At 40.4% G+C, this 25,246-nt stretch overlaps 1 protein-coding gene and 1 pseudogene across 1 annotated transcript in view; one reads left to right on the top strand and one right to left on the bottom strand.

Annotated features, from left to right (window-relative positions):
- The window catches only part of LOC106988283 (ankyrin repeat domain-containing protein 26-like), a 109,039-nt gene that overhangs the window by 17,587 nt on the left and 66,206 nt on the right, over nucleotides 1-25,246 (bottom strand). The window contains 4 exon segments of the mRNA XM_053206708.1: nucleotides 8,543-8,689; nucleotides 10,468-11,424; nucleotides 13,492-13,675; nucleotides 15,509-15,722. Coding sequence (XP_053062683.1) covers nucleotides 8,543-8,689; nucleotides 10,468-11,424; nucleotides 13,492-13,675; nucleotides 15,509-15,722 — 1,502 coding nt within the window.
- On the top strand, nucleotides 19,804-23,095 carry LOC106988284 (dnaJ homolog subfamily C member 10-like; annotated as a pseudogene).

Consider the following 25,246-nt stretch of genomic DNA (forward strand, 5'->3'; position numbering starts at 1 on the left):
TGATAAGCATTAATTTGTATATCACCTGCTCTGCGTGTAGCAGTCTATATTAAGTTGATGGTCAGTGAAGTTAGAACTCATTTTTTTTCTCCTCCCCATGGTTTAGATAAGCTATTTTATTGTATATCCTGTTTTGGGGCATTCCTTGACTGATTTTTTTTACAGAAATATACATTTTTACTGCTTTTACATTTTCTGCCTTTATACTGTCACTTCTGATCTCTCCTTTCCACTCAGAGTCCCCGATAATATTTCTTACAGGCTGATTTAGTGGTCACAAATTCCTTCCATTATTGTTTGTCTGAGAAATTCTTTATCTCTCCTTCTATTATGAATGATAGCCTTACTGGATAGAGTATATTTAGCTGCAGATTTTTCTCATTCAGCACTTTGAATATATCATGCCTTTTCCTTATGCCTTGCAAAGTTTCTGTTGAAAAATCTCCTGCTAGCCTTGTGGGTTTCTCCTTGGAAGTTAATGACTTGTTTTGCTGCTTTTAAGATTTGTAGCAGTGGGGCGCCTGCGTGGCTCAGTCGGTTAAGCATGACTTGATCTTAGCTCAAGTCATGACTTCGCAGTTCATGGGTTCAAGCCTCCAGTGGGCTCTGCACTGACAGCAGAGAGTGCTTGGGATCCTCTCTCTCTCTCTCTCTCTCTGTTTTGCCCCTCCCCTGCTTGTATCTGCATTCTGTCACAGAAAAATCAAAAGCAAAAACAAAACAAAACAAAACAACAAAACACTAAAAAAAAAAGTTGTTAGCAGTATATTTTGCAAATTTAATTACAACATGTCTTGGGTGTTGATTTTGATGGAAGTTCTCTGTGTCTCCTGGATCTCGATGTCTGTTTTCTTCTCCACATTAGGGAATTTTTCAGTTATTGTGTCTTCAAATCAATTATCTGTCCCCTTCTCTCTGTCTTCTTCTTCTGGGACTCCTATCATATGAATGTTTTTAGATTTGACGGAGTCACCGAGTTCCTTAAGTCTATTCTTGCATTGGATATTTCTTCTTTGTCTTCTTCAGCTTCATTGTTTATCATTACTTTGTCTTCTAGGTCATTAATTTGTTCCTCTGCTTCTTCCAGCTTGCTGTTCATTTTACTGCACTCTTCGTCTCTGATCCTTGAACTCTTTTATGTCTGTGGTAAGGGTCTCGCCGATGTCTTCCATTCTTTTCTCAAGTCCACTGAATATCCTTATGATCATGGTTTTAAATTCTCCATTAGGCGTGTTATTTACATCTGTCCCATTTCGGTCCCTGGCCATGGCCTTATCCTGTTCTTTCATTTGGGATAAATGCTTCTGTGTTTTTACTTTGTCTAGGTATCTGCCAGCTTCTGTGTGTTAGAGAAGCCAGTTAACTATGTCACCTGCTCCCAAAGTAATGGACGTAGGAAAAAGACGTCATGTAATACCTAGGGTCTAGCACTTCAGGGAGTGTCACCAGTGTGTGCTGCATGTGTCCTGCTGTTGTGTTCTGGCTATGCTATCCTTCAGGCCAGTCGTCTGCAGAGGCTCTCCTTGCCTGGTCTGGTGTGTGTTTGGTCCCTGGCCTGAATGTAGCGAGTTTTAACTAGGAAACTCTCTGGTTGGGAGATGTGGTGTGGGCAGGCGTTTGTCCTGGTCTTCTGGGGGAGGGGTCTGCTGTGCTGGAACTCAAGCAAGAGTGATTGAGAAGGATAGTTCCACCAGAGTGCAAGGCGGTGGTGCTTGGTGTAAGCAAGTTAGGTAGCCAGTGTTACCAATGCACTGCTTCCTGCAGGTGGCTTTATGTTGGTGGTGAGGGGCAGGAGAAGGAGATGGTGGCAGCCAGTGGCTTTGTTCCTACACACAGGTCTCTCTGAACTTTGCCTCTGAGGGACGTGCTCTGAGACGAGCAAATAATCTCCCCACTGTGTGCCCCAGGCACTCTTCAGATCACTGTACCATGCTGTATGCTCCCACGTTGTTTGCCTGCCCTCTGTCCAAGAGCAGTGCAGTACCTCAGGGCTGCAACCCAGCTAAACCGGATGCCCTTTAAAACTCCAGACTTTAAGCACTACTGGTTGCAAGAACTCACGCAATGCAGCCCCTCTTGTTTTCCAAGCCAGTGGGTATGGAGAAATGTTCTCTTTGTGCGTTCCCCTGTGCGTTCCTCTCTCTCACCCTTATCCACAACCTCGACTCCCTCCCCTCTGCAGCAGCCAGGATCTGTTTCTCTTCTAGACGACATTTCTGCATCAAGGACCTTCTTTGGGTGGCCTCTTCTCTCCCTTTTGTTGTGGAGTTTGTTCTGTCAGTCTTCAGGTCGATTTCTGGGGTATTCAGGGTGAGCTGATTGTTATCTAGTTGTATTCGTGGGATGAGGCAAGCCTAGAGTCCTCCTACTCCTCTGCCATCTCCCTGTGTCTAAGATAGTTTCCTAAGATTCCCTTCAATTACAACAATTCTTACAAGTAGGCAGGAATGCCTCTTTAGAATTTCCCCTCAAGTTAAGGTAGAAGCACAGAGACATATGATTTGAAGCACAAAAGTTGAGAAACCAGAAAGAGTCAATCTGATAACCAAAATTGGGCCTTTGATCTGATTTCAATTAAAGGAAATACGCAGCTTTGAGTATTTTTTAATCCATTGAATACGCAATCTTCATTCTCCTTCCCTCAGTGAGGAAATAAAGAGAATGTTATGAAATCATTGTTCATCTTCTCAGTAGCACAACAAATGTACTGTCCTTTAGCATGACTTCAATTAACTGCACATTCTCCTTTACCTTACTCCAACCTTGTTTGTGGGGGGAGGTAAGACCATTTCGTCTTTGTGTTGTCCCACAATGCTTCTCCATATCATCCAAGTTGGCTTCAAAAATTTTTTGTCATTCAAATTACCAATCTACTACTTGTCTCTGATAAATCAACTTAATACTACCTCACTTTGTACAGCTGTATTATTTGAATGATGTAATGTTTATTCCATTAATTATACGCTGAGCTATAACGCATAGCTATGCATATCTTTCTATTTAAGTGAAAGAAAGCGATACAGGCTACTGTGTTTTCCAAGAATGTAGGATCTGTGCCAAGAACAGGATTAACACCAGTGTTACACACAAGAACCAGGTCAGAAGAGGATCTCATTGTGAATTGCAAGATGATGGATTAGCAAGATTGCTTAACAGGAAAGAGGAATACCCCAGAGTTAATCTTTTCCTTCCTAGATGGTGAAAAGTATGGGTGAGTCTATGCATTATAATGAGAGAATAAACTATAATGAAGTAAACGGTAGACTGAGTCAAGACATCCTATGGCCAAGATTTGATGGCAATGAAAGCGGGCAGCACTGACTGAGAGACTAAAATTTGCACAGGCGGGGAACATGGGTGGCTCAGTCAGTTGAGCCTCAACCTCTCAGGTCATGATCCCAGGGTCATGGGATCAAGACACCTGTCAGCCTCCACACTAAGTGTGAAGCCTGCTAAAACTTCTCTCTCTTCTCCCTCTCTCTCTCTCTCTCTCTCTCTCCCCCACACACACACCCACATCCTGCTTGTGTATGCTCTTAAAAAAAATAAATTAAAGTATAAATAAATAAATAAATAAATAAATAAATAAAGTCTGAACACACTAAAGAAAGACCATTTTATCTTTTTGAGCCTGACTTCACATCGAGTCATGGGGTCAGCAAGGCATAGGCTGGCAAAAGGGTCCTTCAGGAAGCAAAAATCTCTATAGGAGCAAAGTTAAGTTCTACTACATTGACATTTTATTATTACATAAGTGACTGGTAATTTGCAAGATAACTAGGAAAAAGTTTTCATAAAATTTGATACAGTATTGGCATAAGGACAGACAGGTCAATTTATTCACATTGAGAATCTAAAAATAAACTCTCACATTATAGTGAACTGAAATTACACAAGGGTGCCAAACAATTAAATGGAATGAGAATAGTCTTTGTAACAAACGGTACTGGGACAAATGGATAGCCACATGCAAAGTAATAAAATCAGACCTCTACCCCATAGCATATATACAAAATTAACTTAAAATCTAAGAGCTAAAATGATAAACCTCTTAGACAAAAGCTGACGTGTATATGTTTGTGACTGGATTTGGCAATGATTTCTTAGACATGACACCAAAAGACAAAAGCAGATTGAGTTTACTTCATCAAAATTAAAAGCTTCTATGCTTCAAATATCACCATCAAGAACATGAAAAGGCAAGTGACTAAATAGGAGAAAATACCTGAAAATCCCATGTCTGCTAAGGGATTTGTATGTAGGCTATTTAAGTAAGTCTTCCAATAATGAAAAGACAATCCAATATAAAAACGGGCAAAAGAATGGATTAGTTCTTTAAAGACGACATAGAAATGGATAATAATCACGTTCAAAGGGACATGTTCGGGGTGCCTGGGTGGCTCAGTCAGTTAAGCTTCTGACTTGGGCTCAGGTCATGATCTCACTGTTCGTGGGTTCGAGCCCCGCATCGGGCTCTGTGCTGACAGCTCGGAGCCTGGAGCCTGTTTCCGATTCTGTGTCTCCCTCTCTCTCCGCCCCTCCCCCATTCATGCTCTGTCTCTCTCTGTCCCAAAACTAAATAAAAACGTTGAAAAAAAAAGAAAGAAAAAGAAAAAAAATAATTTTAACTACTGAAAATCTAGTAGAACACCATCACCCTTTTCTGTAACTAAACGTTTTTGTTTTTTTTTTTTTTGACTTGACTTGAGAGAGAGACAGAGAGAGAGCATGCAGAAGTGGGGAAGAGAGGCAGAGGGAGAGACAGAGAAAATGGTAAGCAGGCTGCAAGCTCAGGGTGAAGCCTGATGTGGGGCTCGGTCTCATGACCGGTCTCATGACCGGTCTCATGATGTGGGGTTTGGGATCATGACCTGAGTGGAAATTAAGAGTCAGGACGCTCAAACAACTAAGCCGCCCAAGTGCCCCTGTAACTAAAATCTTTTTGGAGCCAGCCACACTCTCCTCTACATGCTGATTGATGGCTACTTTGAGGTCATAACAGGAGAGTTGAGCTGCTACAACAGAGACTATGGCTGACAAAACGAAACGTTTCTATACTCTGACAGAATAGCTTACCAACCTTAATGTCCTACAAAACATGACATTGTTAATGTTTTTAAATTATATATGATCAGATAAACATACAAATGTATCTATTGGTCAAATGGAGTAAATATAGGAATTTACCTATGGTAAACATTTCTATTTTCATATTCCAAGCACCACATCAACTACGATTTTACATATTCACATAGGCGAATGACGTTGCTATTCTCATGATTATAAAACTGAACATGCTGTTTTCAGTGACAACAAGATATTTCATGGAAGAATTTGAGAAGCAATATCCTAGTAGGGGCCAGAATGCCTGGGTCTGAATTCCCAGTTCTGCTCGTTATGAGCTGTATGACCTTGAGCACACTACCTAAAACTTCCATGTCTCAGTCTCTGTATCTGTAAAATGAAGGTAATAATAGCACCTCCTGGGACACCTGAGTGGCTCAGTCGGTTCAGTGTCTGGCTCTTGATGTCAGCTCAGGACATGATCTCAGGGTCATGTAATTGAGCCCCACATCGAGCTCTGCACGGACAGCGAGGAGCTTGCTTGGGATTCTCTCTCTCTCTCTCTCTCTCTCTCTCTCTCTCTCTCTCTCTCTCTCCCCTTTTCTCTCTCTCCCTACATGCCCTTCCCCACAATCTCTCTCTCTCCCTCTCTCTCTCTCTCTCAAAATAAAGGTCCTTAAAAAAGTTATCTCAAAATAAATAATCATAGTATCTACCCCACTGGGATGTTGGGAAGATTAAATTAGGAAATAAGAGATGAACAACTTAGAAGGGTACGTGGCACATAGTCAACTCTAAGCGTCTGCATTTAGCATGATTACTGTTGCTGTATTTTGCGTTCCAATACAATGTGATAGTTTAGGCAGGTGGCCTGCCAATAGAAGTGTTCCCCTATGCAAATTATACTGAAGTTATTCTTCATTCCACCGCAAGCGGCAGCAAATGGGGAGCATGAGGCCCAGAATCTCTCCTCAGTACTTCACACAACTTTTGCCAATGCCACTAGCCAACAGTACTTTTTCCATGTATAATCCTTTTAACTTACTTCCTCTCTATACCACTCAGTGGACAATGCTCACAGACCAAGGTACAAAGAGCACCTCCTTGACTGAGTAGTAGATCCTTTACATGACCATCAGAGGCAAGGGAAAGCCACTGACATGGAAATAATCGAGTCTTGCTAACCTAAAGTTCCTCAATCATTTCACGTCCATACTGTTTACGTTAGGCTGCTTTAACATGTACTCTGATGAAGAGATTAAGGCTTTGTGGTAAAAGCATATCAGAAAAGCTGTCCCCAGATCTTTGCAGTTGGTAAAGTGTTATAAATCTGTAAATCCCAGTTCTGGCTGTATAAGGAAGAAAGACAAATTTAGAGAGCTTTTTCATAGTGAGAGGGAAAAAAACCCCAAACATTTGATTGAACATTTCTCCTCTATTTGATTAAGTGCTTTCATTAATAGTTTTATTTATATAAGTGTGTGTGTGTGTGCATAGATATACACACATTTTTTAACATTTATTTTTTGATAGAGAGCACGAGTCTGAGCGACGCAGAACGTGAGGGACACAACGGATCCAACACAGGCTCTGCTGACAGCAGAGAGTCTGATGCAGGGCTCAGTCTCAAGAACGTGGAGATCATGACCTGAGCCAAAGGCAGACTCTGATAAGACTGGAGACAGCCAGGCACCCCTCAATTTTGTATTTCATTTCTTAGCATACATTTAGAATAAAAGCTTTGTTATACCAATGTTTCCAAGAAGAATTTATTGATACGGCATAAAGCACTTAATTTTATCGGAAAAACTGTTAAGTTAAAATATTTTCAATTTATACAAGGATAAGTACCACACGTATCAAATATTATTATCCCTTAAATTTATACTTAGGAAGGCGAAATTACCTGTCATTAAAAAAATAAAAACGTCAAATAAAGAACTATATTGTTCTGCGCAGGCCAGATGACAAGTGTCAAGAGAGTTACGGCTAATGGGAGTTACAACAGTCAGAGAAAGTTCATAGGAAAGGAGACTGTGAGACAAGTCTGAATAACATAGGTTTAGGCAAGAGGAACAGAAACTAAAAAGACAGCATGAGTAACGGCGGAGAGATGGTAAAATCAACCCAATTAACTCGGAGGATAAAATCTGATGGCAGAGACATTAAAAACAGGTGTCCACACAAGAACTACATGAATGTTCATAAGCAGCAGTATTAACAGGCAAAAAATGGACACAACCCAAAGGTCCATCAAGCGATGAATGAACAAGGGCCTTAGCCCACAATGGAGTACTGTTTGACAATAAAAAGAAATGAAGCGCTGATATAAGCTGTAACCAACACAGATGAACCCGGAAAACATTAAGTGAAGCTAGCTAGTCCCAAGGGACCACACGTTGTGTGACTCCATTTATATGAAATATTCACAAGAGGCAACTCCAGTGAGAGACCAAGTAGTAGACTGGTGGTTGCCTGAGGCTGGGGGCAACGGGTACGGGTTTCCTTTCAGGGTGAGGAAAGCATTCGACTTGATGGCAGTGATGGTTGCACGAGCGTACACAGAGACAGTGAACTGTGCGTGGCAAATGGGTGACTTTTATGGGATGTGTATTGTACCTCAAAAAGGCTTTACAAAAAACCCAATGGCAGGACACAGATAATGTTCTCAATTCTCGCTTTTGGGCGTACATACTATACATGATCTGAATATCAGATCATGTGCTTTGACAACGTGGCTAAAAGGCAAAGAAAATGAAGGAAATGCCTAAGTTCAAGTGGTTTGTTAAGTGATCTTTCTGTACAAGTCATCCTGAAATCAATACAGATTCTTCCCGAAAGTGAAGATGAGAACTAAGACAATTATCTGAAACATTCCATTAAACATGATCTTCTGATTGTATCCAGCTGGCCTCATCGTGGTAATAGAGATATCACTAAAAAACATTGTTTAGCAGGGGAAAAAAAGTCTCTTGGGGCACCTGGGTGGCTACGTCAGTTAAGCGTCCAATTCTTGCTTTCAGCTCAGGCCATGATCTCACGGTTCATGAGACGGAGCCCACGTTGGCTCTACACTGACAGCATGGAGGCTGCTTGCAATTCTCCCTCTCTCCTCTCTCTGCCCCTCCCCCGGTAACATGCACGCACACACTCTCTCTTGCTCTTTCTCTCTCAAAATAAATAAATCAACTGTAAAATCAGTTTTACATTAAGAAAGAAAAGTTTCTCAATTTCTGTGAGGAAGGAGACAAAAGCCTCAACTTTCCTAACTATTACAAGAAAACAACGTATAACGCAAACAGTAGAATGAAAGTCAGAGTTTACGAAATAAATGTATTGTAAAGATACTAAAATCATAATCAATTAATTATAATGAAAATACAAAAGAAAGCGGTCCATGGAAGTTCGTATCCTAAAACACCTTATATTATTTAACCAGCTATAAGTTAACTGTTGACAGGTTACATTTACTACATACTTGACTTCTGATTCGACCTAATTTCTTCTTGAGATCCCGTGTCTCATCTTCCAGACGAAGATGTGATATAACCTCCGGGGAAGCGTGTGACAAAGACTCTTTCTTCAGAGTATCAGCCAGTTTTTGTTGAAGTTCTCTCACAACTACCTAATAAGACATTTCTGTTACTGATTTTCTAAATCATCTTATTATTTAATTATGTTAATAATAGACAACTCTAACATGCGTACTTTGAGAAATATCACCACATACATCAATTCACCTTCTTTTATTTTTTTTTTATTTTTTTATCGTTTATTTATTCTTGAGACAGAGAGAGACAGTGCATGAACAGGGGAGGGGCAGAGAGAGAGGGAGACACCGAATCTGAAACAGGCTCCAGGCTCTGAGCCGTCAGCACAGAGCCCGACATGGGGCTCGAAATCACGGACTGTGAAATCATGGCCTGAGCCGAAGTCGGACGCCTAGCGACCAAGCCACCCAGGCGCCCCAATTCACCTTCTTTTAGCAACACATACACATTCCTGTTCACTGAATTCAGTTAAAGAACAAAAGGTGTTATCTCCCTGCCTAGTCAGGATGATGTCACTTAGATAATGAATTCAGCCTCACTATCCATTCTCCACTGGTGAATTTGCAAGGCTTCATAACCTACAGAAGTCTCAAAGAGAAATGGGGACATAGTGGGCACAGCAGTCGTAAATTCTATATTATGAAAGGTTTTCTCTCTTTTTTTATTGCAGGCTTAAGTTACCGTCAGAATTCCTCACATATCCAATCCTCTGCTCTTACCCTTCTAATAGACTCCTATCTCGGGAGTAAAGTCAAGTCATTCCAATGGCCGCTGCTTCCAACCCCCTCCCCTGACCTCAGCTCCTACAGCTCTCTCCCCTACTCACTCTATTCCTGCTAAACAAGAATCCTGCAACCCCTCCTTGGTCTGAAAATGGAGATCCAATGCCAAATTAATAAATCACAGAGAGATACAATTCTCTTTGTACTGGACAAACTTATGCCCACATGACAGTAACTGAGCTTCGAAATGAGCAAATTATTTGTAAAAATATTTAAAATAAGTTATAAACAGCAGTGGGAAGATTACTCAAACATGGCTTTCCTGACACTCAACACAGTTGTCCCAAATTATGATGTAGTGTAAAGTAGATACCTTTAAAGAATTAAGAGGTTGTAGGAACACATGATTTGAGACTGAAAATTGAAATTTATGTGAATAAAAATAAAATCATACCAACTTAAAATGTATAAAAAGCTACCAAAGGAAAAGTACTATCAGAAAGAGCACCTATACTTCATTTCATCTGGGAAATCTGAAGTGACTGTCCAGTTAACTCAATTAATTGGATCTAAGTTTCAAAATACTCATTTTACCTTTGAGCATTTTCATTTACCAGCTCACCCCAGTAATAAAATGCGGTGGCAAAGATTACAATTATTATTGTAGGGGGGGCCTGGGTGGCTTTCTCGGTTAAGCAAGCAACTCTTGATTTCGGCTCAGGTCATGAATCTCACAGCTCCTGACTTTGAGAGTCCTGTGTCGGGCTCCACGCTGGCAGTGCAGAGCCTCCTTGGCATTCTCTCTCTCTGCCCCTCCCCAGCTCATGTTCTCTCTCCGATTCTCTCTCAAAATAAACTTAAAAAAATATTATTATAGCAGTATAAGACTATCATCTAGTAACAGTTTATCACTTAACCTCTTAAAGTTTCATAGGTGACATAGTATCTGTACTCAAATCAAAACACCTCTCAGGTCTAATTTTTATTTGCTGCATACGAGTTATGCTTTTTGTTGATTTATAGTCTTTTTTTTTTAATATTCAACTAGATTCACAAGTCAGCCATAATCAAATATTACCTGAGTTTTCTTTCTGGAAATCTGAAAAATTGTTATATTTCTGGATACTTACTTCTAATTTTGCATTCTCATTTTTATACTTATACATTCTTTCTTTTAAATGTTTACATTCATCGATTAACTCTGTATTTCTTTCTCCCAGCATAAGACCTTGTTCTTCACGTTTAGCTTTAAGGTTTATTTGGATATTCTGAAACTGGTCTTGCATATTAATCACTAGCTTTTCTTCACTGTCAGCTTGGTTGTGAGCAGCATCTAGTTGCTGTCTAAGCAACATATTTTCACTTTGTAGTTGAGATAACCTTTCCTCGAAGCATTCCTGCTTTGCAATGTAGTTATTCACTTTACTTTGTTCCTTCTGATACATGTGTTCAATTTCCATCTTCTGGCATTGTGTTTGGCTTAGGTCCCTTTGTACACATTCTAAAACTAAAGTCTTTTCTCTGAGAGCATCTTTTGTGTGATGGAGCTCAATTTCCAGGGCGTTGAATTTACTTTCATCTAGAGAAAGTTGCCGAGAAAGAACTTCATCGTTATCTTGTAGTTTAGACACATCAAAATTCATGTGGTCCTGTAAGTGACCATCTTCATCTCTTGCTCTCTGGAAAGCAAGTTCTAGGTCTCTTCTTGATGTCTGACTCTGATCATGATTGTGTACAGCACTAGCCAGTCTAGCACGGTATGATTCAACTTCTGCTTCCAGGCTCTCTTTATTTTGTTTTTCATTTTCCAGTTTAGACTTTAGCATCGTAATCTCAGCAGTCAGAACATTAAGCTGTCCACTATATCGGAATATTGTTTTTGATAATGTTTCCTCATTCTGCTTTATGGTCTTTTGAAGATTGTCATTCTTTTCCTTTACACTTTCAATGTCTTCACAATATTTCGTTTCCTTTCTCTGGTTCTGATTTTTTATGGTGTCTCTTTCCAGTCTTAGCATGGCGATTTCATCCTGCAACATGTGGTTTTTATGCAACAGATCTTGTATTTTCTCACGACTATCAGAAAGCTAAGTAAAACAAAGGACATTTTCAGATCGCATTCAATAAAATGACATTATCATGATTTTCTTTGAAATTAAAGCATAATCTATGTTTAAACAACGAAAAGGTTACAGGAGGTGCCAGGGTGGCTCAGTTGGTTAAGTGTCTGACTCTTGATTTTGGCTCAGGGAATGATCTCACATTCTGTGGGTTCAAGCCCCACATCAGGCTCTGTGCTGACAGTCAGGAGCCTGCTCAGGATTCTCGCTCTCCCTCTCCCTGCCCCTCCCCTGCTTGCGTTCTCTCTCTCTCTAATGAATAAAGAAACATAGAAAGAAGAAAGAAAGAAAGAAAGAAAGAAAGAAAGAAAGAAAGATTACAGTAAGTGAATATCCAACTGGAAAAAAATGAAGCTGGCTCCAAATCTCAAATTTTATACAAGCATAAGTTCCCAAAAGTTCAGATCTTTAACTGAAGATAATGAAGGCATGAAAGTAAAAAAGAATTCGTGAGAAGTTTTCAGAATCTCAGAATTGGAAAAGCCTTTCTCTGATTTACAACAAACCAGAAGGCCTGAAATAAAGATTAATAACTCTGACTACACTTAAAAATTGAGTTTACAGTAGATATCAAAAACACAGCTACCCCACAGTAAAATCGTCAGCTCTGTATCTACTTGGACAGAGTAAATTTCCTAAAATGCTTTTCTTTCCGAGAATATTTCATAGATATCTACTTTGCTAACATTTATATAGTCAGTTATAAGAATAGATCTATTGATAACTGAGAAATCTAGGCAATGTATTATAATATAAACACTTCTCCATATATCAAAGAACTCATTTGGTTATCACAATTCTAGAATGGAGACATTAAACGGTGAGCTGCAGGACTCTCCCCAGGTCTTCTCACTCCACAACTAGTGCTCTTGCACCAACCACTGCTACTTCTCTAGTGTAAATACACAAATATGAAAGAAGTCTTGGATTTCAAACTGCTGATAGGAAATAAGGTGAAATTTATACATCTCTTAGAAAATCATGAAATTACTGCTGCAATACCTTGTATTTCCTCTTCATGTTGAAAATAGTAATCAATATAAAAGAGGGGAAAGACACTCCACTATTTTATTAGGAATAAAATACCTATCAATAAATTGTCATTAAGTGTATACCGTAGCATACCATTGTTTTCAAAGTTCCTTGTAATGAAAGAGGATGCTACTTGAAGCAAACTGTTACTTTTCTCAAAAGTAGGAGACTTGATACCGAAAATATGATCTGGGAACTGGCTATACTCGTCCTCCTGTCCATTAGCAGAAGTGTTCAACTGATCTATTAATATATCAAGGCAGTGAAGTAACTGTTGAAAACCAAAACACATGTTGCTAGTAGCAATAGTTTTGAGATTAGGGAAAGCTCATTGATTCCTACAGAAAGTAATACAAGCCTCTCCTTTGGATGAGGACATTATGAATGTCACTAGTTGTTGCAGACAAATGCATTTAATGAAGAATATTCTTTTATCTGATGAAACAAAAATGCCACCGTCCCCCATGCCCCTCCCCAAAAATATATGTGCTCTTAAAACCCTCTATAGTTTCCATGATGTACAGTGGTGGGTTTTTAAAATTTATATATACAGACATGGAGAAAAAGTAATAATAATTAAAAAATAGAATGTATACAAATACATACACACATGTACTTCAAAATGACTAAAGAAGATATTTCAGAATTCGTTTTCTTATGAGCCATTTCTAGCACCTTTTGCTTGTTAAAGTGATTGTTTAGACTTCCATCTTGTAATACTCTCTGGCCTTCTGTTCTGGAGAAAGTTGTCACTGTCACTGCGCTTTTCCACAACGTGGAGATACATTTCATCACGATTTTGGTCTCATACCGTTAAAAAAAAAAGTCAAAAGCTGAAGAGGAAAGCTTTAAACAAATGTTCCAAGGAACATGATCCCATGTTTTAATTTATTTTAAACCTAAATAATATATATTGAATCAAAGGGATACCATAGAATATATGTATAATACACTATATAGTATTGATGGAAATATACAATTTTTTCTCAAAAAGTAATTTACCTGATTCAAATGATGTTTTGCGGCCTTCAATTCCATGTTTTGTGTTCTAAGAGCGAGTTCAAATTCTTGTTTTGTTTCAACTTCTTTCTGATATCGGTCTTCTATTCTTCTTAACTTCTCCCTAATTTTTTCATACAACATATCAGCATTTCTTCTTTTTTCTTCCTCTTGTTTTAAAGTAAATCTGAAATTTAATGTGCTTATTTTAAAATTTGTTTTGTTAGAAATAAAAAGTTCCTCTTATGATCTGGTTCCACATATGTTGGCTTACTGTCCAAATGAAATTTCTATGTTCTCAAGTTTTTTTTTTTTTTCTTTCTAGGGCTCATGTTTTTAATTTGTCACTTCAATCTCTTCCAAAACATATATACCGTTGAAAAGAAGCAAGGACAAAGCGTTATGCAACTTAGTTACTTTTAGTCAGTAATAACTCTGGTAGGTGTTGTAGGAAAGAAGTTTCAAATTATTCAAGAAAGTGAGAGTTGAAAACTACCCCTTTTCCCACAGGTATAATTATTCCTCCACAGGACAGATAATTCCGTTACTCATTAAAAAGAGAAGTAGCTGTTTAGAAACAAGTTTATCAATTCACTCGAAATACAATTTCCACTTGACGAAACATTACAGGTACCTCCAAAAATGATGTGCAGTGTAAGAGAGCATCTGCGGATGTTGTTTACACAACATACACGTGCAGATTACTATCATCCAAGACTAGACTAGCAAGTCTAATATCTGTTGCCCTATACTTTTTGTTTCTTCTTCCACAACACTTGCAACTTACCTTGTTGATGATTACCTACTTTATGAATCACTTAAAAATCCCTTCTAGAACAACACAGGATACATATCAATTAAGTACACAATAGAGAGTAATATGAGCTTTCAGCATACACTTTTGAATTAATTTTATCTACCTATGACAGAGATGTTGGAAAAACTCATCAGCAATCACTTTCCGTATCACATTTTTAAAAAATGTTTATTCATTTTTGAGAGAGAAAGGGAGAGCCCATGCAAACAAAGGAGGGGCAGAGAGAGAGAGAGGGAGACAGAAAATCCCAAGTGGGCTCTGAACTGACAGCAGAGAGCTCAATGCGGGGCTCGAACTCACGAACCCTGAGATCATGACCTGAGCCAAAGTCAGACGCTTGAATGACTGAGCCACCCAGGCACCCCCATTTTCCTTTGTTTAAATTTTTTATTGAGGGAGAGATGACACAAGTGAACGAGGGCGGAGAGAGAGAAAGAGAGACAGAATCCCACGAGGGGCAGAGAGCGAGGGAGAGACAGAGAGAGAGAGAGAAGAGGGGCTCACCCGAAGTGGGGCTCGTGCTCACCCAAAGCAGGGCTTGAGCTCACCCAAAGCCGGGCTCAAACTCACGAGATCATCCCCTGAGCCGAAGCCAGATGCTTAACCAACTGAGCCACCCAGGCACCCCCACTTTACCTTTTAACCCCTGCATGTTAAGAATCAAATGGAATCAATTTTGGGGAATTTTACTGTCTTGAGAAAAATGACCATTTTATACTCTGTTGGTAGGGACAGAAATCAATATAAGCTTTCCTGAGAGCAATTTAAAAATATGGATCAAAGACCTTTTTTAAATTTTTTATACTTTAACCAAATTATATTATATTGAAGAATTTATTGCAAGTAACCAGAAATGTAGGAACAGATTTATATAAAAGACATTCTTGACAGCACCAATTAAAATACAGAAAGATGAAAAACAAGCAGAATTCAATCTGTTAAATAATGATGTTTCTTGGACTATGGTGGACTTTTCCATGGCCATTAAAATTGTGATTTGGAATAGACATTAAATTAGTAGAAGTATTCACTGTTAAGAACGTGCTGTGTTATTGCCAAGAATCTCACACTTCACAACACTGAAGAAGTTTTCTTTCCTGGAAAATCCTATAACGTTAAGTTTGCAGTTACAAAACTGCCCCTACACATCTGTCATACAAAAGTAAAGAGTTCAAATATTTCTTTAAAACCGAGATGCTATACCTCAAACTGCATACTTCATGTTCCCATTCCACTTTTTGATGCTCTAACCATGATGTCACGTCTTTGGCTTCTCGTAGCTCGTTTTGTAGTGCACTAACCGTTTTTTCCATTTTTTTAATTTTTCCCGTAAGTCGTTTACAGTGATTTTTGTTAAGTTTCCTTAATCTTTCATAAGAAACAAGTATATTTTGGATTTTTAAGAAGCCAGCAGAATCTGCATCAGAGAAGAAACAAACAGAAATAAAATATATGAGTACTTCTTGCATATACAGGACGGTGCATCTTCAATTCACTCATTCGCACATTGAATAAATATATACCTTCAATGTAAGACATTATACTCAGCTCTACAGATACACTAGAGAAGACCCCTGGTTCGCGCTTAGCTTAAAGTTTGGTGAAGGAGAAAGACAACTCAAATGATAAGTCTAAATTCCGATAGTTCCTATCAGAAAACAGAGTTCTGTGATCATAACTTGATCCAGATTGGGCCCAAGAAAGATAGATTTCCCTGAGGAAGAGGTAACTCTACTGAGGAATGAAGGATGAGCAGGAGGCAATTAAGCAAAGGAGGAAGACAAGCACTCTCGACAGTCTAGAGCATGTGCCGAAGTTCCACTGTAACCTGCTTCTGGCCAACATGGAGTAACACGTACTGATTGATCTTCCTACCTGAAGCAGGCAAAACCAAAACAGACAAATTACAATTTTAACATGATTTTCAAGACACAGAACTTCAGACAATGAAGGACAATGATCCCTGAAAATAAAACACGTTAGCCTAACACATGCCCAAGCTCACTGCCTTGAGAGAGTTTTCAGGCTACGACCCAGGAGACATAAATGACTTAACTAGACTCCTCCAGACTCCTTGAGTCGAGGTGACGAAACTGAGAGTCTGGTGAATTCAAGGCACATAGAGGTGACAGGTCAGCATCCAGGAGAGGAGAAAGCAGAACACAGAAAGAACCCTGGACATCTGCAGAGGGTCCCCTCTGGCTACTCAGCAGAGTAACAACCAATGCATACATGGAAGGAAGTCATCAAGGGAAAAAAATCTGAAAAGATAGAGGAAACACTGCCTGGTACTCCCACAGCACAAGGGACAGTATCTATTCACATTAGCTAGGATAGAAAAACTCATGATTTGCTTTAGGCTGATCACCACTCTGGATTCATCCAACAATTCGTAATAGCAACACTAAAGGATCCATCTGTTTGTAAGTAACCTAACGATATCTCCAAACAAAGCATGAAAAGATAACTAGAGGCATAGAAGCTATTGTTTTAAAAACCAAATAGCACTTACAGAGATGTAAATTATGTTAGACATGAACAATACGATGGACAGGAATAAACACATATGAGACATCACAAAACAAAAGACTGAAGTTTAAGATTGGCAACCTGGGAGACAACTTCAAGGGGGAAATACACAATTGCCCAAAGAGGCAGGGGAAAGGGAGAGGAAAAAAAATGGCCCAAATCTTCCTAAACTTCATGAAAACTATAATCCCACCGACCCAGGAAGGATCTGTCTAGGAAAGAAGAGATGGAAGTCAACTATTGTAATTTTCCTAAACTATATACGATGCGGTATAACATTAATGGAAGCTAGACTGTGATGTTTAACCCACAGACTATAAAACCTAAACCAACCACCACAATAGCAAAACTGAAAAGTTCTAGCTAGGAAGCCTAAATAAATAAGTGAATAAGTGAATAAATAAATAAATAAATAAATAATAAATGGATAACACTGAATCATAAAAATGACTCGATTAAAAGAAAGCGGAAAAAGAAGAGAACAGGAACAAGGAGCAGATAGGACAAATGCAAATCAAACAGCATGATGACAGATTCAAATCAACTCTATCAATAATCACAGCAAATGAAAACGGTCTAAAAGCCTCAACTAAGACGCAGAGTGTCAGAATGGATACAAAAGGAAGACTCAGCTATATGCTACCTATACAAAATGCACTTAAAATGTCAAGACAGAAATTTGTTCAACAGACAGAAATATGACATAGCACACTAACACTTGACCAAAGAAGGCTGAGCTAGAGTGGCTATATGAATACCAGACAACACAGTTTCAAAACAAAAAATTATTACCAGCAATAAACAACAGGTCATTGTATAATCATAAAAGGGTCAATTAATAGCAATCGTAAATGTTCATGGATCCGTTAATAGCTTCACAGTACCTGAAGCAAAAATTGATAGAACCGAAAAGAGAAATAGGCAAATTCACAAGTATAGTCTGATATTTCAATAAGCACAACATCAGCAAGGACACAGTAGACTTGACCACCACTATTCTTCCCAAGGATCCATGGAACACTTACCAAAAAAGACGATACTCTGGGTCATAAAATAACTCTTAATAAAAGGAAGAAGTCAAGAGGCCTGAAGTCATAAAAGTGTGTCCCCTGACCACAAAGCAATCAAATCAGAAATCAAGAACAAAAATATCGCTGGAAAACACTCAACTATTTGCGAACTACAGAACACATCGAAATATCCCCTGGGTCAAAGAACTAATGAAAAGAGAAAAAAATTAGAAACGATTCTGAACTGAATGAAAATGGAACCACAGTAGAATTTGTAAAGTCCTGCTTTAGTAGCACTCACATGAAGACTGATGGCACTGAATGTATACATTAAAAAAGAAGAGGGAAGTGCGATGCTCCTTGCTGCCTTTGCGGCTCCTCCCCTGCTTCCCAGGCGCCTCTCCCCACCCTGCTCCTGTGGCAGTTGGAGAGCTAGAACTTTGTTCACCTGCCCACAGAGCTGGCTTTCAGCCTGGTAGGGGCGGGGTGCACCACCTGCCCGGAATTGAAGGTGGGGGAGTAGCTGCAGGAGGCGACCACCCTACCCCGAGGTGGGCAGGGGCCATACCCCCGCCCCCTGCTCCCCCAGCCCCTGCCAACCCACCCCCCCCCCCGCCCCACGGCCCCCTACGCCACTCCCCACCCTGGCCACCCCACCCACGCCAACCCCCACCCCCGCACTTCCAGCCACCTCACCCCCCCCCCGCCACCCACCCCCCCACCACCGCTGCCCCCCACTCTACTGCCACCCCCCACCCCCCTGCCCCCGCCCGCCCGCGCCAACCCCCGCCCCCGCCAACCCCCGCCACCACCACCCCAGCAACCTCGTGCACGCCGCACCGCCCCACCCCCGCCGCCACCCCTGACCCTCCCACCACCCACCACCCCCACCTCCCTGCCCTAACCAACCCCTGACCTTGCCACCGCTCTCCTCTGCCCCCACCACACCCCCTCCCCCCATGCCTCGGGCCCCCCACCACACCACCCACGCCAACCCCCACTTTTGCCACCCCCCCCCGCCACCCCGCCCCTGCCGCGCCCCCCCCCCCCCCCGAACCCGCCACCCTCCCCCCTTCTCCTGGAGCTGGAGGCGGCGACAGTGGCAGAGGCATGGGCCCTTCTGGAAGGGAGAGCCCAATGTCTGTGCACCTGTCTCCCCTCCCTTCCTCTCCACCCCTGCCATGGGTTTTGTGTTCTAGCTCCCCATCTTTTTCTGATTACCTACATCATCACCCTTCTTCCGGCCAGCCTCGTTTCCCAGCTTCTTGCCACAGTTTCTCTCACTTATGCCTCAGTTACTCAGGCTCTTTTTACCCTAGTCCTGCCAGAGACTTCGCACAACCAGCAGCACTTAATAGTCTCTTTCATGGGATGTCCCCGTCCTTCCCCTCTCCCCACATCCTATTTGGGGCTGATGGCAGCCAGGAATCCTTCCTATTGCGTTTACCGGCAGTTTCCACCTGGCCCTGATGCTTGGCGCAGATCAACTCCACCATGCCCACGCTGCGAAGGGCCCCTAGGAGAACCACTTGTCCCATGGTGGTATTGGACAAGATGTTCTCTGTTTTCCTGGGGTTGTTTATTTTAGTCTGAATATTTGTTACTTTCCACAGCTATACTTTACAAAGGTATGTTGTGGTTGCATGACAAGGAGTTAGAAATGAGCCAGAGACCCTTTGCAGGTAAGGAGATGACTTCAACATTTAGGATTAAAGGAAGAAAGGAGAAACAGAATGTTAAGAAGGTTATATTTCTCAAAGTATTTTGATATCTTTTGTGATCTGAGGAAGTACAGAGTACTGACCCTACACAGATTGACCCTTTGGGAGAAAATTTCATGATGCTTGATTCGCTCTTGGAGTAACGTAAACACAAGTTCTCAAACCTGCATATTCTCTCAGCTGGAATCAGCTGTATATCTGAATGTTCACTTCCATCAGAACTTGTATAAGAGAAAGAATGGGAGTCTGGTTCAACAAAAATGACTACGTCCGGGACCTGAAAAGGGTCATTCTGTTTCCTAATAGTGTATATGGCCATTTTAGTGGGCACAGATCGGGATTTTTACAGTTTCCTTGGAGTATCCAGCACTGCAAGCAGTAGAGAAATAAGACAAGCTTTCATGAAATTGGCATTGAAGCTACATCCTGATTAAAAAAAAAAAACAAAAAAACAAAAAACAAGAATAACCCGGGGTGCCTGGGTGGCTCAGTCAGTTGAGCGTCCACCTTCCACTCGCTCGGGTCATGATCTCACAGGTCGTGGGTTGGAGCCCCGCGTCGGGCTCTGTGCTGATGCCTTGGAGCCAGGGGCCTGCTTTGGATTCTGTGTCTCCCTCTCTCTGTCCCAGCCCACTTGCATTCTGTCTCTGTCTGTCTCAAAAGTAAATAAACATTAAAATCAATCAATCAATCAATCCACCAAACAAACAAATGAATAACCCTAAAGTATGGAGTGGTTTTTCAAAAATAAATAGAGCATATGAGGTACTCAAAGATGAAGATCTGTGGGAAAAGTATGACAAATATGGAGAAAAGGGACTTGCAGATAATCCAGAAAATGGGCCGTATGAAAGCTGGGATTATGGTTGTTATGATTTTGGTATTTATGACGATGATCCTGAAAGCAGAACATTGGACAGAAGAGAACTGGATGCTGCTGTTAATTCTGGAGAACTGTGGTTTGTGAACTTGTACTCCCCAGGATGTTCACACTGCCATGAATTAGCTCCCACATGGAGAGACTGTGCTAAAGAAGTAGATGGATTACTTCGAATTGGTGCTGTTAACTGTGGTGGTGATAGAATGCTTTGCCAAATGAAAGGAGTCAACGGATCTCCCAGCCTCTTCCTTTTTAGGTCTGGAACGGCCACAGTGAAATATCACGGTGACAGATCAAAGGAAAGTTTGGTGAGTTTAGCCATGCAGCATGTTAGAAGCACAGTGACGGAATTATGGACAGGAAATTTTGTTCACTCCATAGAAACTGCTTTTGCTGCTGGTGTTGGCCAGCTGATCACTTTTTGTTGCCAAGGAGGAGATTGTTTAACTTCATAGACATGACTCAGGCTCAGGGGCGTGTTGGATAGTGTTAATGTAGGATGGATGGACTGTGCCACCCAGGACAAACTTTGTAAAACTTTGGTATTATGACAAGTACTACTGCCTGTTTTCCTCCTGGCGCCACATTAAATAACAGAGAGAAAAGCAGCATTTTGTTCCTTAATTCATTGGATGCTGGAGAAATATATTTGGAAATCGTGCATAGTCTTCCAGATTTTGAACTGCTTTCGGCAAATACACGAACGGGTCGATTGGCTCGTCATTGGTGGCTCTTACTGTTTAGTTTTGGCAAACATGAAAATTCAAATGATCCTGAGTTGAAGAAACTCAAAACTCTACTCCAAAGTGAACATATTCAAGTTGACAAGGCTGACTGTGCCTCTGCACTAGACATCTGTAGTAATCTCTCTCGATTTCGGCCATGTCTAGCAGTATTTAAAGGACAAGGAACCAAAGAATATGAAATTCATCACGGAAAGAAGATTCTATATGATATACTGGCATTTGCCAAAGAAAGTGGTAATTCTCATGTTGCCATGCCTGGACCTCAAAATTTTCCTGCCGATGACAAGGAACTGTGGCTTGTTGATTTGTTTGTGCCATGTTGTCCACCATGTCGAGCTTTATTGCCAGAGTTACGCAAAGCCTCAAAGCATCTGTGTGGTCAGCTTACGTTTGGTACACTAGATTGTATGGTTCACGAGGGACCCTGTAACACATAAAACATTCAGGCGGATCCAACAACAGTGGTATTGAACCAATCCAAGGTTCATGAATATGGAAGACATCACTCTGCTGAACAACAGATCTTGGAATTCATAGAGGATCTTAGGACTCCTTCAGTGATCTCCCTGACGCCCGCCACTTTCAATGAACTAGTTAAACAAAGAAAACATGATGAAGTCTGGATGGTTGACTTCTACTCCCCATGGTGTCATCCATGTCAAGTCCTAATGCCAGAATGGAAAAGAATGGCCCGGACACTAACTGGACAGTTACTGTGGGCAGTATAGACTGCCAACAGTATCGTTCTTTTTGTGCCCAAGTAAATGTTCAGGGATACCCTGAGATAAGATTTTTCCCCCCAAACCAAATAAAGCTTTTAAGTATCACAGTTACAAGGGTTAGAAGAGAGATTAGGGGTCTAGGATTTCTACCTCAAGCATCCACAGATCTAATGCCTCAGACTTTCGTTGAAAAAGTTATACAAGGGAAAAATCACTGGGGGATTGAATTCTACACTCCTTGGTGTGGACCTTGGCAAATTTTTGCTCCCGAATTTGAGCTCTTGGCTAGGATGATGAAAGGAAAAATGAAAGCTAGAAAAGTCGACTGTCAGGCTTACACTCAAGCATGCCAGAAAGCTGGCATCAGAGCCTATCCGACTTTTAAATGTTATCCTTATGAAAAAGCAAAGAGAAACATTTGGGGAGAACAAACAGATGCCAGAGATGCAAAAGCGATCGCTGCCTTAATATATGAAAAACTGAAAAATCTCCACACTCATGGAAAGAGAGATAAGGATGAACTTTAATGATGTGAAGATGAAGAAATAAGAGAAAAGGAATTCTAACACATGGCATCAGAGGATCTTCTTTGTAGGATGTTGCTACATTCTGGGTTGGAATAAAGGAACATTATCTCAGAAATGTAATCGCACCGTCTGAATTCTGTACAACATTGGTATAAATGAAGGGTCTGCAAGCTTTTTTTGTAAAAGGCCAAACTGTAAATATTTTAGGCGTTGTAGACCATGTACATCTGTCACATAGACCTTTGTTTTTGCTTTGTTTACAACCCTTTAAAAAGTCTGAAAACTTTTCTTGGCTCAGGGCCATACACAAACAGGCCAAGCCACATTCAGTCCATGGGCCACAGATTGCTAAGCCCTGGAAATGATACTAAACCTGCCTGGCTCAAGCAGGAACCTGCTCTGACATGTACATACATGTCTAGGGTCTATTCCTTAAAGTTTTGTGGCTGGCCTGAAAGGAAATATCTTGGTATTTAGTTACCTGTCTTAAAAATTGTGTGAAATGGCCACCATGTGGCCAGGAGATACCTGATGTTCATGCTGTATTTTAGTGAAGAGAGTTTCTTCTTTTTTCTTTCTAAAGGTTGAAGAACTGAATTTAATTTTTCACAATTGAGAAAAATTTTGGTAAAATAACTCCAATAGATTTCTACAGCATCTGGAAGAAGAAGGAGAAGAAAGAAGAAGAAGAAGAAGAAGAAGAAGAAGAAGAAGAAGAAGAAGAAGAAGGTGGAGGAGGAGGAGGAGGAGGAGGAGGAGAATGGGAAGGGGACGAAGAAGGAGGGGAAGAAGAAGGAGAGGAAGAAGAAGAGGATGAGGAAGAACAGATGTCTGTTGGTTCCATCTTTAGAAACTAGAAAAAGAAAACAAATTAAGGCCAAACCAAGCAGACAAAAGGAACTAATAAAACTCAAAGACAAAATCACATGAAAGAAAGCAGAAAAATGATAGAGAACAATCGATGAAACTAAATGCTTTCAGGAGGTGAAAAACAGGGATAAATTTCTACCAAGACTGATCCTGAAATGAAGAGAAACAAAGGAAATATTAACAATATATCAGAAATTAGTAATGTGCCATTATTAGAGATTCACAGATACTAAAAATATGACAAAGTAATATTATGAACTTTATATAATTAATCTGAAAACTCAGATGCTGTGGGTAAATGCCATGGAAGACAGAAATTAGCAAAGATCAATCAAGAATAATGGGTACCTGGCTGGCTCAGTTGGTAGAGCATGTGACTCTTGATCTCTGGATTGTGATTTCAAGCCCCATGTTGGGTGTAAAGATCGCTTAAAAATAAAATACAGTAAAATGAAATGAAATGAAATGAAATGAAAAATAAAATAAAGGAAAAAAAAGAATAGATTAGCTACCTAACTCTATATCTATAAAAGAAACTAAAGTCTTAGTTAAAGATCATTCCACACAAAACAATTTCAGGGCTAAGTGGCTACTCTGGTAAATTCAACCAACATTTTAGGAACAGATGTCATCTATTCTACACAAAGTCTCCCCCAAAAGTGGAGAGGAGAAATATTTCTCTCCTCATCCTATAATGCTAGCATTACCTGAAACCAAAACTAGACAAAGATACTATAAGAAAGAAAATTCTGTCATAAGCATGGGAGCAAAATTTCTGAAGAAACCATCCACAAATCAAATCTAACACTACATTAAAGAGGGGGTGAGTCAACATGACAGAGAAGTAGGGGGACGTGAAATTACCACGTCCCTCAAACACAGCAGTGAGGCAGAAGACATGGAAATATAGGAATCCAGGCTACAGAGTGACATAAACATCTCCAGGGGCCCAGGGGGACAACTTGCCAGGTCATGGAGATTTTTAATCTATTTTTTCTGTACTTCTTCTGTATCTCCTTCTTCTTTATTTTCCTCTCTCTCTCTCTCTCTCTCTGTCTCTCTGTCTCTTTCTATCTCTTTTCCCTCCTTGGATTAAGTTGTATAGTATCTCTGATTCTCTGCCTGGTCAATTTTTTGTCTCTTCTCTTTTCCCTTTCCCCTGTCATTTCTCCCTTTGTATGGGATAAGACAACTTCCATCACCCACCCCCCACCCCCGCTGTTTAAATTCGTTTCCAAGGTTACATTATGAACAAATCTAAGCACACCTAGTGGAATGGCCAACCCACCAATAGGAGTAGGGAAATAAAGCAACCAGAGTCACAACAACAGAGAGCATGAAACACACTCCAAAAATACCTGTTGAAGGGCCAGGCCCTGGACAGCATATGACTCCTTTTAAAAATAGTAGTGCTTTCAGGTGCAGGACACATGACAACTAGGAAAACACATAAAGTACTGAACACTGATGAAATGGACGAATTCTCCTCAAAAGGAACTCCAGGAAGAAATGACAGCTAGAGAACTGCTCAAAACAGATATAAACAATAAATATACCGGTTCAAGAATTTAGAATAATAGTTGTAAGATTAACAGCTGAGCTTACAAAAAAAGCATAGAAGACAGGAAAGAATCTATTGCTGCAGGGATCAAGGAACTGAGAAATAGTCACAACAATGAAGAAATATTGTAAATAAGATGCAAAATAAACTAGATGCAGTAATAGCAAGGATGGAGGAAACAGAGGGGAGAATAAGTGACATAGAAGATGAAATTATGGAAAATGATGAAACCAAGAAAAAGGGTGATAAGAAAATATTAGACCATGAGGGGAGTATTAGAAAACTAAGTGATTCAATGAAATGTAATAATATCCATATCATCAAAGTTCCAGCATAAGAGAGAGAGAAAAGGGCAGAAGGTTTACTTGAACAAAT

This window comes from Acinonyx jubatus, chromosome D3 (assembly GCF_027475565.1).
Source record: "Acinonyx jubatus isolate Ajub_Pintada_27869175 chromosome D3, VMU_Ajub_asm_v1.0, whole genome shotgun sequence".
NCBI lineage: Eukaryota > Metazoa > Chordata > Mammalia > Carnivora > Felidae > Acinonyx > Acinonyx jubatus.